Source organism: Malaclemys terrapin, chromosome 1 (assembly GCF_027887155.1).
Source record: "Malaclemys terrapin pileata isolate rMalTer1 chromosome 1, rMalTer1.hap1, whole genome shotgun sequence".
Lineage (NCBI taxonomy): Eukaryota > Metazoa > Chordata > Testudines > Emydidae > Malaclemys > Malaclemys terrapin.
In genome coordinates this window covers 243839086-243853962 of record NC_071505.1, presented here as the reverse complement: position 1 = coordinate 243853962, position 14877 = coordinate 243839086, and the positions used below count along the sequence as shown (strand labels likewise).

The window sequence follows — 14877 nt, the reverse complement described above, 5'->3', positions numbered from 1 at the left end:
ATGGGGACAGACTTGGATATTTCCGAAAGATAGAACACTAACTTTTACCCAATTAAAACAAGGATTCATTCCATTAGGTTCCTACTAATCTTTGCAATGAGTTTTATATGGTATTTTAAAGGGTACCATTTGAAAGAACATCCACATATTTAGTAGATACTGATATCTAAAACTTAGAGCACATTTTATGTGCTCAAAGTACTGTGCAATCATTAACTAATCATCACAGCACCTCTATAAAGTAGGTATGTAAATGTTATTCCCATTTTAGAGATGGGCATATAGAATAAAATATTAATTGACTTGGTCAAAGTCACACAGCAAGCAAGTGGCAGAACTCTGATTAGAATTTGGAGTTCCTCATTCCTAACCCTACACTCATTCCTCTTAACATTAAACCAATAAAAAAAGAGTGAGTCCTTATGGATTTTTTTTTTCTTGTGCAATAAAGCCTGCCGCAAGAGAACATCAGAGATCAGAAAAAATAGTCACCTGTGGTACTATTAAATAGACAAACCATTTGAAAATGGTCCTTAGTGCAGGTTTCACTATATTTATCCAGAATTATTATTTTTATTAATCTAGAACTAGAGTGATTTAAAAAAAAAAAAGGAATATTGGAAGCCCACTCCATTTGATTTTTTTTTTTAATGGAGGGGACCATAACCATATAGTTCAAGCGTTTTTCAACAAGAATGTGCTCAGATTTTCTTTCCACAAAATATTTTTTCATAGAAATGTCTCCTAGGTTTGAAAGCAGAGAATAGATATCTGGAAATGTCTGAATCTTTAACTTGTTGAAGACTGATTGCTGTTGCAAAGTCAGAATTGTGTCCTTCACTCCATGTATAAACTGTAACATAAAATACTTGTAAATAGTTTGTCTATTTTAACTTATAGATTCATAGACTTTAAGGTGGGAAGGGACCATCATGATCATTTAGTCTGACCTCCTACACGTTGCAGGCCTCAGGACCTTGTCCACCCACTCCTGTAATAGACCCCTAACCTCTTGCTGAGTTACTGAAGTACTCAAATCATGATTTAAAGACTTCAAGTTACAGAGAATTCACCGTTTACACTAGTTGAAACTGTAAGTGACCCATGCCCCATGCTGCAGAGAAAGGCGAAAACCCTCCAGGGTCTCTGCCAATCTGATCTCGGGGAAGATTCCTTCCTGACCCTAAATATGGTGATCAGTTAGAGACTCTTAACTAGTTTGTAGTTAGTATAGTCTATGGTTAGCATAGAGTAGTTCCCTCATCCCCAGTTGGGGGAAATATCCAGTTCCAGGACTATGTCAGAGACCTGAGCTTCAAGAATTGCATTTCCTGCCCTTGTCTTTCTCCATCAGCAACGATTATCAACGGTGCCTGTACTGTCTGGGAGAAGTACATATCTCTGCAAGTGCAATATCTGCTGATCCTTTCCACCCAGAACTCAAGAGGCCTAGGAGCCCCGACTGAAGTTCCTGATGGAGGAGGCTATGAGGCCCCGCTCTGATCCAGGCCCGGCAGAGCTGCCTGTAAATTGTCCTCCACCGACTAGCTGTGCCCCTCCAAGTACTTGGCTTGGAGCGGAACAGTTAACCCTAAAGCCCAAGGACTTTTCCTCCAAGGCTTTCTATGAAAATAGAGGGCACTCTCATGGGTGCAAGGACAGATCCTCACAGACGACTGTCTATAGGAAATGTGTTTCCTCCCCAGGCCAGTCCAGGTTGGGTGAGACATCACATCTGGAACCCATGGAAGTGACTCTGCAAAAGATCCCCAGGTTGGAGGGCAAGGCATGCAAAAAGAGGGATCCGACGGTGACTGCTTCTGAAAGGGAAGAACAGATGCTCACCGGTTCCATCTACGAGTGTGGGTCCAGACTCCTCATTGGCACTGCCTTGTTCACCTAAAGAATGTTCGGCTTCACAAATGAACCGGGTCCTTCAGCCATATCTGCTGGAACTCTCTGGGTCCCAAGCCATACAGGGACATGTAACACCGGAGGACATACTCTTCCCCTACTCACAGTCTCCACTCTTTTTTCTGGCCCTGCTCTCTTGAGGGATGTTCTTTCTCCAGAGGAGGAATCTTTACTGATGTCTCAGGAGCAGTTCCATCTCCAACTATTGGGCAGGAGCGACCTGGAACCTGCTACCGATGGAACAGTCCTCGTAATCAGAGGAGTCAGATGAGATAGCCGCACAGTATCTCTGCTCAGGCACAGGAGCCCCAACAGACAGTTGAGAGAGCGTACTTGCTATCTCTCCGGGTATGACCCTCCTAGGCACTACTGGTACCAATTCCCCTGGGAGCCACTGCAATGGATGGATCCTGCCATCTGGACTTATTGGGGTCTATGGGATCCTTATGGCAGGCCTCTGGAGCCCTTTCAGAAGTTGCACCGCTCCTCCCCTTCTCACCAGCCAGTTCCATCTCTGTACAAGGAGGAGGAGCCAGAACCAGTTCCACTGGTACCAACAATTCCAATAGGGTCATTGTCTTCATTATCCCCAGACAATGCTGTCATTCTTTCATTGCTTTTTCTGCCAAATGACCACTGTCAGTACCAGGAGCTTTTAGAAAAGGTCACAAACGATTTACAGATCCCAATAGTGGAGGTTTAGATCCTTCCACACTAGCTCCTGGATATTTTGCAACCACAGGGATGGAGTAAGGTGGCCCTTCCAATTATACTCTATACTAGAGCCAGCCACAGTGGTATGGTACACACCAGCATCTTGTAGCCCTACACCAAAAAAGATCGAGCTACATTATTTTGTTCCTGCCAAAGGAACTGACTTCTTGTTTTCTCATCCTACCCCCAGTTCTTTGGTGGTGCAGTCAGTCATGGAAATCCACCCTGGCACATAAGGGCTCAAAGAGACTGGACCTCCTGGGAAGAAAGGTCTTCTCCTCCACATGTCTGTAATTTTGCATAACTAACTACAAGCATTGGTAGCTAAATACGATTTTAATACCTATGCCAGGCTTGCGGACTTTAAAGATAAACTTCCCATAGACAACCCAGTTCCAGTCCCTTCTAGATGAAGGGAAGTTAGTAGCAAAGGTGGCCCTCCACACAGAGGTGGATGCTGCAGACACAGTATCCAGGACTTGTATTGTGAAGGGACTCCTGGCTACACTTGTCAAGGTTTCCTAGAAAGGTCCAAATCACCATCCAGGACCTCCCCTTTAATGAGTCTAACCTTTTCAGTGGAAAGACAGATGAGTCCCTGCAGTCACTAAAGGACTTAATCTATTTTGCAGTCCCTGGGGATTTACCTTCCATCCCCCAAGAAGAAAATACCAGAGAGCCTTTTAGATGGGTGCCACCTTACTCTCTTTGCCCACAGCTAGATAAAGTGGCAGGGCTACACGGTGTTCCCATACCTGGACAACAGGCTTCTGGTAGGCCAATCTCATGAGGAAGTCATGTCAGTGATAGGATCTCTTTGGCAACTTCTTGCTATCTTGGGCATTTGTATAAATGAAGAAAAGTCTGTTTTGTCACCCACAAGGACAGTAAACTATTACCAGCACCCACCTGAGCCTCCAGGCAAAATAGGAGCACAACTGGACTCAGTCTCTACAAGAGCATTTCTTCCCTCAGGCAGATGTCACATGATGAGCAACCTGATTTTCTGCATTGCCCGCAAACCGTGAACTATGGTGCACCAACGTCTCTTGCTGTTGGGTCACATGGCTGCATATAGCTATGTGATGCTGTTCGCCAGACTCCACTTGCTGTGTCTGTAAGCCTGGCTCCACTTGACTTACCAGCCAAACAGGGACCACATCCTCTCCAAGGTGACTGTTCCCATCAGAGTTCTCACCTCCCTTGCTTGGTGGTCGAACGCAAACAAAGTCATGGTGAGAACTTCTTTCAACCCTCCCATACCAAGAGTCACCATTGTGACAGACACCTCCCTCAGGGAGGGGCCCACACCTTGACTACCACACTGTTCAGTATACCTGGACCACCAAAAAGGGCAGACTGCATATAAATTTACTGTGACGATGAAATGCTATCAAAATAAAGAACTTAGTAGTAGTGGGGGATTTCAGTTATCCCCATATTGACTGGGTACATGTCACCTCAGGACGAAAGACAGAGACAAAATTTCTAGATACTTTAAAACTACTGCTTCTTGGAGCAGCTGGTACAGGAACCCACAAGGGGAGAGGCAAATCTCAATTTAGTCCTGAGTGGAACGCAGGATCTGGTCCAAGAGGTAACTGTAACAGGACCTCTTGGAAATAGTGACCATAATATAATAACATTTAACATTCCTGTGGTGGGAAGAACACCTCAACAGCCCAACAACACTGTGGCATTTAATTTCAGAAAGGGGAACTATGCAAAAATGAGGAGGTTAGTTAAACAGAAATTAAAAGATACAGTGACTAGAGTGAAATCCCTGCAAGCTGCATGGACACTTTTCAAAGACATCCTAATAGAGGCCCAAATGAAAAAACACAGCAGAAGAACTAAAAAAGACCCACTGTGGCTTAACCATGTAAAAGAAGCAGTAAGAGATAAAAAGGCATCTTTTAAAAAGTGAAAGTCAAATCCCAGTGAGATAAATAGAAAGGAGCATAAATACTGCCAAATTAAGTGTAAAAATGTAATAAGAAAAGCCCAAAAGGAGTTTGAAGAACAGCTAGCCCAAAACTCAAAAGTAATAAAAAGTGTTTTTTAAGTACATCAGAAGCAGAAAGCCTACTAAACAACCAGTAGGGCCCCCTCGACGATCAAGATACAAAAGGAGCACTTAAAGACGATAAAGTCATTGTGGAGAAACTAAATTAATTCTTTGCTTCAGTCTTCACGGCTGAGGGTGTTAGGGAGATTCCCAAACCTGAGCCGTCCTTTGTGGGTGACAAATCTGAGGAATTGTCACAGATTGAAGTGTCACTAGAGGAGGTTTGGGAATTAATTGATAAATTTAACAGTAACAAGTCACTGGGACCAGATGGCATTCACCCAAGAGTTCTGAAAGAACTCAAATGTGAAATTGCAGAACTATTAACTATGGTTTGTAACCTGTCCTTTAAATCAGCTTCTGTACCCAATGACTAGAAGATAGCTAATGTAACGCCAATATTTTAAAAGGGTTCTAGAGGTGATCCCGGCAATTACAGACCGGTAAGTCTAACATCAGTACCGGGCAAATTAGTTGAAACAATAATAAAGAATAAAATTGTCAGACACATAGAAGAACATAACTTATTGGGCAAAAGTCAACATGGTTTCTGTAAAGGGAAATCATGTCTTATTAATCTATTCGAGTTCTTTGAAGGGGTCAACAAACGTGGACAAGGGGGATCCAGTGGACATAGTATACTTAGATTTCCAGAAAGCTTTTGACAAGGTCCCTCACCAAAGGCTCTTAATTTACGTAAGTTGTCATGGGATAAGAGGGAAGATCCTTTCGTGAATTGAGAACTGGTTAAAAGATAGGGAACAAAGGGTAGGAATAAATGGTAAATTTTCAGAATGGAGAGGGGTAACTAGTGGTGTTTCCCAAAGGTCAGTCCTAGGACCAGTCCTATTCAACTTATTCATAAATGATCTGGAGAAAGGGGTAAACAGTGAGGGGGCACAGTTTGCAGATGATACTGAATTGCTCAAGATAGTTAAGACCAAAGCAGACTGTAAAGAACTTCAAAAAAGTGATTGGACAACAGAATGGCAAATAAAATTTAATGTGGATAAATGTAAAGTAATGCACATTGGAAAAAATAACCCCAACTGTAAATACAATATGATGGGGGCTAATTTAGCTACAACTAATCAGGAAAGAGATCTTGGAGTCATTGTGGATACTTCTCTGAAGACGTCCATGCAGTGTGCAGCGGCAGTCAAAAAAGCAAACAGGATGTTAGGAATCATTAAAAAGGGGATAGAGAATAAGACGGAGAATATCTTATTGCCCTTATATAAATCCATGGTACGCCTACATCTTGAATACTGCGTACAGATGTGGTCTCCTCATCTCAAAAAAGATATACTGGCATTAGAAAAGGTTCAGAGAAGGGCAACTAAAATGATTAGGGGTTTGGAACAGGTCCCATATGAGGAGAGATTAAAGAGGCTAGGACTTTTCAGCTTGGAAAAGATGAGACTAAGGAGGGATATGATAGAGGTATATGAAATCATGAGGGGTGTGGAGAAAGTGAATAAGGAAAAGTTATTTACTTGTTCCCATAATATAAGAACTAGGGGCCACCAAATGAAATTAATGGGCAGCAGGTTTAAAACAAATAAAAGGAAGTTCTTCAAACAGCACACAGTCAACCTGTGGAACTCCTTGCCTGAGAAGGTTGTGAAGGCTAGGACTATAACAGGGTTTAAAAGAGAACTGGATAAATTCATGGAGGTTAAGTCCATTAATGGCTATTAGCCAGGATGGGTAAGGAATGGTGTCCCTAGCCTCTGTTTGTCAGAGGGTGGAGATGGATGGCAGGAGAGAGATAACTTGATCATTACCTGTTAGGTTCACTCCCTCTGGGACACCTGGCATTGGTCACTGGCGATAGACCGGATACTGGGCTGGATGGACCTTTGGTCTGACCCAGTATGGCCATTCTTCTGTTCTTACTGGACCTGAGGGCAATCTGCCTTGTGTTCAAGGCCTTCTTTCCCTTCATATGCTCGCTCCATGTACAGATAATGTTGGACAGCGTACTCATGGTGGGGTATATGAACAGAGGATTAAGATCTTGTCCTCTGTGCCTGGAAGCAGTCAGACTTTGGAAGTGGTGTTTCAGAAACCACATTATGATACAGGCCACATACCTCCCGGGTGTTAATAACTCCCTAGCAAACAAACTAAGCAGACCATGAATGGCAGATCCACAACACAGTCCTAACCAAGATATTTAGGTAATGGGGTACTCCCAGATGAACAGAAAACTTCCCCCTCTATTGTTCCAGGGGAGCGATGGGTTGTGATTCCCAGGGTGATGGTCTCCTGGATGGGCAGCCTCCGATACACCTTTCTTTCCATCCCCCTACTATCGCAAGTCGTAGGGAAGATCCATTCTCCTCCTGCTGGCCCAGACTATCCTGGTTCATAAAACTTCTAACTATGTCCATACACATCCATCAGGATCCTCCCTTTTGCAGATCTCCTAACCCTTGACAGGGGGGAAAATCAAGCACCCCGATCTGGGATCACTCCACCTCACGGGCCTGGTGTTTGGATGGGCGTCAGAAATAGAATGCTCATGCACCACCCCAGTTTAGGAAATCCTTAACCGAAGTAGAAAGGATTCTCTACAAGCTAGTTATCTAGCTAAATGGAGACACTTTTCAGCCTGGGTACACCTCCACCAACTTTCGCTAAATACAGTGAGCATTCCAGTTATCCTATACTATCTCCTCTCCATAAAGACTGCAGGTCTAGCCCTTAGTTTGTTTTGGGTACACTTAGCAGTGATTAGTGCTTTCTTCCCTCTGTTAGAAGAACATTCTGTCTTTGCTCACCCTGCGACTGTATGATTTATGAAGGGCTGATTAGGATCTTTCCACTGGTCATTAAATCTATGGCTCAATGGGACATTAACCTTGTCTTGTTGATATTTAAAGATCCACACTTCTGACCTACGGCAACTTGTGCTATGAACCACCCCAATCCATGAAGGTGGCATTCTTAGTGACCATCACTTCCCCCAGAAGGATTGGGGAGCTAGGAGCCATTATGGCAGATCCTCCCTATACAAAATGTTTCACAAAGAGAAGGTTTCCCTTAGGTTATACCCCAAATTTCTTCCCCAAGATTGTTTGAGTTCCACATCAATCGGACAGCACCATCACCTATAATTTTTCTCAAAACCCCACGCTTCTTCCTAAGATAAGAGACTTCACTCCCTCAACATTAGGTTCAATTGGCATTCTGCCTGCAAAGAATCAAACCAATTAGAAAATCTCTGAGACTCTATTGCCATAGCAGAAAGATTGCATGGGCAAGCCATATCCTCCCAGAGGCTTTCTAAGTGGGTTTTGGAATGCATCTTAGAATGCTACAAAATAGCAAATATTCCCCTCCAGGGGGTATTACAGATCACTCCATGCAAGCACATGCTGGCTCCATGGCATCCCTATCTGACGTTCTACTGCAAGACATTTGCAGGGCATCATCTTGGAGTTCTGTTGACATGTTCATAACACATTACACTCTAGACCAAGCAGCAATTGCAGATGCAGTTGTAGGAAGGGCATAACTATAAGCAATTGTGCTGCCACCTTCCCTGCACCCTTCTCAAGTCTGAACACTGCTTGCCAGTCACCCATGTGTGAAATGTAGATAGGGACCACACACCTCAAAGAATATCCAGTTACAGTAAGTAACCTCCATTTCTTCTCTGAGTGATGGTCCCTATGTGTATTCCACACATGGGTGACTGGCAAGCAGTGTTCAGACTGGAGGAGGGTGTGAGAAAGGTGGCACAGAGATGCTTGTAGTGCTGCCTTTCCTATGGCTGCATCTGTAGTCACTGCTTTCCATCCTCCATCCCTTCTGCTTCAGATCTGGTTGGATTGCAGTAAGAAGAGGAACTGGAGAGGCGTTGACCCACACTGCCTTTCATTCCTTGGTTGGAAGCGCAAGGAGAGCTACTGCACAAGTGCAGGTCAATTGACACTGCTTTGAAGAATTTCCAGACTTGAGCACATGGCACACATGCATACTCATGTGTGGAATACAGATAGGGACCACATATCTCAAAGAATCTCCAGTTACAGTAAGCAACCTCCATTTTGACAGAGTGCAAGATCATATAAGCCTATCCACCAATTCATGTATTTGCAATTACAGATGGTGTCAGGGAGTGGTATTGTCAATAGAAATAACCTTGATTTCTTATTGCACTTACTTTCCTTTTTTTAATAATAAGTTGCTTTGTGTATAGTTGCACTGTGAGCTTTTTAAAAAGCCTAATATAAATTTCATGCTTGGAAAATGATTGCATTAAATTCACAAAACTATATTCAGGAAATGGTATGATTATTCTTTGTGTTACAGTTAATTATTGATACACCAACCAGTCCAGTAACAAGTGGACTTCCGCTTTTCTTTGTCATCACTGTAACAGCTATCAAACAGGTGAGAGTTTCTTTTGGGGGGGGAGGCGGAGGAGTAAAACTGAAGATTGTATGAAAATGTAAATTTGTTTTATTTTTCCCTTTTTTTATTAACTGCCAATGTTACTTTTGTTTGTTCTTGGGGATTCAAGGGAAGGGTTATCCTTTCTTTACTTTGAAGGCTTTACTTTTTATTTGCCTCTGTTTTAAGTAGAATTTTATTGGTTGTTAAATGATGCTGGCTTTCATTTATTCAACAGAACTTTCAAAATTATTTTGTAATATTAATTTGTACTTTGTGTAACTGTGCTCCGAAGAATAGTTTATACAATTGTATTTATAAAAAGTATCCAGATGTTTGTTTCTTTTTGTTCCTAAATATTTATCTACCTACCTATTCAAAAAATTGAAAATATGCGGAGGAAGAATTGTAGCAGTAGGTTATAGAATAAAATTATTGCTCTTATCTGTGAGGAAATTTCCAACCTACAGTTGTTGTGATACGTATAGACAACGTCTATACAGTAGCCACAAGATGGACTTTTTAAGTATTTGAATCACATTAATTTTTACTTAAACTATTAACAGTTTATAACGAGACTTAATGGATCTTACAAATGATTGAGTATACTATATAATAATGCTTTAAATATATTTAAAAATTATCTATAAAAACTAAAATAATAAAATTCAAGTAAGTCAGTACTTCCCATATCAATGTAGCTTGGAAGATCTTAATAAAGGTTCCCCTAATCTAAATAAAATAATACTATAATAGTATGGAACTGTGTCAGCCTTCCTTTCTCTTTTGTAGATTTTAAATTAATATTACCATAGAGAGTGGATTACAGCAGTTTGTAACTCTGTGACCCCAGTACTGCAATGCTGTTTACTAGAGTGGATTGGTACACCTGTGTAGAATCCCAATAAAATCAGTGGGGGACCCCACACAGAATATATGCTGTATGCTATGACTTAACTGTGTAAGAATTTCATATCTTCAGTTACACTGGCTCAACCTGTTCCCATTCAGACTCCAGTCTGCATTCTGCCATTGATCAGGACACCAACAGTTTCATTCATACAATATAGAGGGGGAAGAGAGTAAAGAAGTGTTGTGATAATTGGGCGTATAAATTTACCCTTATTGTGAGTTCAAATGTGAAAGGTGTTTGAAAGTTCATAAAATGTCACAATAACCTAGAACAACATATGTTGCTGGGAAAAGATGGGAAAGGGAGACCGTCTGAATTAGTCCGAACAAAAAGGACTGTGTTAAAATCATATCTGGTAAACAAGGAAAATGTTGGCCCAGAAATCAATTTAACCAGAATTAGTGTATAGGAAATTAGGCCTAATTGGTGGATAAAATAGTGAAGGGAAGAGCTGTTTCACCCATCACTACCTTTTGGGGTCCTCAGAAAGATTTGGAGGAGAATTAGCGAAAGTGGGCTGCCAACAACCACTGACTAAGAGAGAGAAGATCAGGAAAGGAGTGAGCTATACTATCATGGCTGTCACCTACTCCATTTCCTGAGACCTCAAGATCCACTGTAACACAGTTGGGCCTTTATCTTGACCCTGGGAGAAGTCCTGACCAGATCAGACCAGAGAGAGGGACCCAAATCACATCACCCCTTCCATCGAGACTGACTAAATCCCGGCCATCACCTGGGATGTGAGACTTTGTCTTCTGCCTCTCCCCACATTGTGGTTTTTTCCCCTTCCCTACCTTATTTCTTCTCTTTCCTATCCTCCCTCTTTCTTCTATCTAATAAGAGTCTGGGTTAGCTGGTCAAAACTGTGTTTTACGGCACTGCTATAACCCTGTGACCAGCAATGCCCTAAACAGCCCTGGTACAAGTTTGCCAAGTCTTGGAGTAGCTAATAAGACAATATGCCATGCTTTTGTTTTTTCAGTAGTGAGGTGCAAGTAAGAGTCAACACCAGACAGAAGCCTGCATTTTCTGTCTTTATTGTTCTTTTCTCTCCCCTTTTGAGTGTGTGTTTTTGTTTTGTCTTCTAAGAAACAGAATCAGACTTTAACACCACCACCACCACCTCCAGACCACATCAACTAACTTCTTCTCTTTCCGCCAAAATGGCCGTTATTACCACTTTAATACCTCCAAGACACTGTCAGACGGGGATGGTGTGTTTTGGTGGGGTGTCTGTCTTAAAACTTTCTCCAGCAAAAGGGAAAGAGAACAAAAAATGTTAAAATGAAAGCCCTACTTAATACTTCACATTTCAAAACTTTAACTGTTTTCTGCATCTTTATTAAAAGGTTAAAAAATGTAGTGTGTTTGCCATGGTACTAAGCAGGCTAAGATCTTTGTCTACCAAACCTTGTTTAACACTGTTTAATATTGGACAGTGACAGGATCATGTTGACACCTTTAATTCTTTCGTCCAATATATTCCATCTAACGTGATACAACAGAGGGTACAATTGTTTGTATTAACATTTTACTGCTCAAAATTGTGTGATGCTATCTGCTCAGTGCCAGGAGTCAACACTCTTTGTACAGACATTAGCCGGTTATTATTTTTCTTAACTTCTTCAAACAAAAGTATTCTGTGCTCAGAGAAAGAAGTTAAGATTATAGGACATCAAGAGAGATTAATATGTCAGACTTCAGTTCAAAACTTTTTGGGTGGCAATGGGGCCTCTTTATTCCAATATTCCATGCCTCCATTTGGGCTTGCCCCAGTTCTGGTCCCTAGAAAGAAAGTAACTTCCATTGTGTCATACTGGGACAACTGGCTACCGCTGTAGTTGTTTCAAGTCATTTGGCAGTGATGAATGCAGAGAATATTCATTCTACACATTTCTCTTTCATTAGTTGTAATAGAAATTACAAACAGCAGCATTTTCATTCCTTCACAGTGCATGACTGACTAAACTTTGCAGTCAAATTCAGTATTTGCTGACACTAGGCGGTTGTGGGAAGCACAACAGCTAGTTTTTACGGGTGGTTTTCCCACTCTAAGATTTGAGGGATTATTTTTAACAGTCTGTTGTTGTGGTTTGACAACAATCAAACAAAGACTGGATTATTACAAAGTGTTCCACATAAAACTACACTTGTATCCCCTTGTGACTACTCTCAGAAGCTACAGCTGGTGTGGACTTTGGTGGGCTGCTTGTATACCCGTGTTAGCTGCTGGGAGCATGTTACGCAGTGCTCCAAAGACTATACTGGTTCCGTATTCATTTCTGGGTGTAATTCAAAGTGGTGATATTGATCTCTTAGGCAAGGAGTTTCAAACATACCTAAGGGAACTAAAAGCATTGAATTCCAGTGAGATTTGAAATCACAGCTTTTAAACCCACTGTTTTTTAGGCTGTGTGTGTCTGGGGAATCACCTACAGTAGAACCTCAGAGTTACGAACACCTTGGGAATGGAGGTTGTTCGTAACTCTGAAATATTCATAACTCTGAACAGAAAGTTATGGTTGTTCTTTCAAAAGTTTACAACTGAACATTGACTTAATACAGCTTTGAAACTTTACTATATAGAAGAAAAATGCTGCTTTTCACCATCTTAATTTAAATGAAACAAGCACATAAACAGTTTCCTTATTTTGTCAAATATTTTTTTAAAACTTTATTTTTTAATAATTTACATTTAACACAGTACTGTACTGTATTTGCTCTTTTTTTTTCTCTCTGCTGCTGCCTGATTGCGTACTTCTGGTTCCAAATGAGGTGTGTGGTTGACCGGTCAGTTCATAACTCTGGTGTTCTTACCTCTGAGGTTCTACTGTATTTCTTTACCACAACAATTGAGATTAGTTGATTTGGAATTTCTGAGGACTAGGGCAGGATGTCTTAAATTGATGGCCATAGACTCTGGAATTTGCTTTTCCTGCTGGTCCAATGGCCTGTGGACCGTGACTTTCAGTGGCATGGTGTAAAGGTCATCTGGGCTTTTCTCATTCATTAGTTATTAAAGAAATTAAAAACAGCAGCATTTTGATTCCTCCCATTGCTGGGGTATATTTGTGTCTTCAGTTGGATTTTGGAGTTATCTTTTCATATTTGGTTGACATGTCAAATTGCATTTTAATTTGTGTGTATGCTCCTGCACACATGTAATGGGTGCATCTCTAAAAATAAAAAAATAAATACAGCCATAGAAAATCCTTTATAAGCTTGAAGTTACCCTTTCTCATAAAAATAACGGAAAACCTGTGGGGTGAACTGTCACTGATATTGTTAGCAGCTGTTGTTGCATCTTCCAGTTGTCATTAATCATAAGCAATATGCTGAATTCTGCCCCTGGATATATGGCATCTATTGCCTTGTTTCTAGGAATTTCCAGGCAAAAGAGCTGCTTAGGTCGGCTCTCTGTTTATAGATCAGTTCTAGCATCTGGTCTTTGTGTAAATTAGGGGCTTCCATGGAATTAATGCAAGAGAGATTTGGGGAGGATGGGAAGTAGGAGGAACTTGCACCTCCAAAAAAAAGTATCCATTCATTTTTAAAAAAAAACTAATAAAATAGTAAAACTAATTTTTTTAATTTTATAATATGGCTATACAAATTTGAAAGCAGAGTTATCATTGTATTGCTGAGATCTTCAACTATATTTGTATTTGTTCCTCTCTAATGTAACCTTATAAATTGGTGGAATAATTCATCAACCAAAATAAGCATCAGCAAGGTCACTGTCTCAAAACTTATTCTGTAGGGTTGGTGTACTGTGTACACCAAATAATAGTCCAGTGTAATCAGAAAACCAACAGGGAAACTCCCCAGTTTGTACAGGCGAGTCTCATCTTACGCGGGGGTTCCGTTCTGCGGTTAGCACATAAAGTGAAAACCGCGTAAAGTCAAAATTACATTGAGTTGAATGGCGGGTGAAATTGCCCGCACTACAAGTACAGTATTAAAATGGTTATTTTTCTCTCTTTTTTTTTTATTTTTGCCGACCGCGTAAAGCTGAAATCACGCGTGTTAAATGCGGGTAAAATGTGACAGACCTGTAGTTCATTCCAGCCCTGTAATCGCTTAATATTGAGCCCAACCTTACCAAATGCATTCTGCACACTATGTCTCTTAAGCAGCCACTCTTATAGAAACCCCTCAGAGCACTTGGGCAAGGAGTGGTGGAAGTTGAGCTGGAGTTTACCCATTATTCACCAGAGATCAAGAAGTGGCTCTGCATTTTTTCACAAACCCTACTCACACCATCAGATTACCTTCACTTATGTTATTTAAGCACATCTGATTTGCTAAATAATAAACTATTGAAGATTTTAGTGGTATGCTTTACTTTTAATTATCATCTTGTAATGGAAAATTCTTTAACTATTTTTTGTAAGAAAGCTTTGATCTACAACTGCAATGTAAAGTGTGGCTAGCTGCATTTCCTTAACTTTATTCCATTTCACTTCACTGTTTTCTAGGGTTATGAAGATTGGCTTCGACATAAAGCAGACAATGCAATGAACCAATGCCCTGTTCATTTCATTCAGCATGGCAAACTGGTTAGAAAGCAAAGCCGAAAATTAAGAGTAAGTAACAACTAACACTGGGTATTTTTTTAGGGATCAGGCTTAACTCTCCCCCACTCCTCCCACTTGCAATACAAATTAGACAAAAATGTAATGCGCTCAGGATCACAGTATTCGCTACATCAGTGTTTCCCAAACTTGGGACGCCGCTTGTTTAGGGAAAGCCCCTGGCGGGCCGGGCCTGTTTGTTTACCTGCCGCGTCCGCAGGTCTGGCCGATTGCGGCTCCCACTGGCCGCGGTTCGCCACTCCAGGCCAATGGGAGCTGCTGAAAGC

At 41.2% G+C, this 14877-nt stretch overlaps 1 protein-coding gene across 3 annotated transcripts in view; it reads left to right on the top strand.

The window, feature by feature from the left end:
* Positions 1 to 14877, top strand: part of ATP11A (ATPase phospholipid transporting 11A) — a 236885-nt gene that overhangs the window by 128692 nt on the left and 93316 nt on the right. For all 3 annotated transcript variants that reach the window (XM_054011221.1, XM_054011227.1, XM_054011230.1), the window contains exons 4-5: positions 9020 to 9100; positions 14495 to 14602. In XM_054011221.1, the coding sequence (XP_053867196.1) occupies positions 9020 to 9100; positions 14495 to 14602 (189 nt within the window). The remainder of the gene's footprint in view (positions 1 to 9019; positions 9101 to 14494; positions 14603 to 14877) is intronic.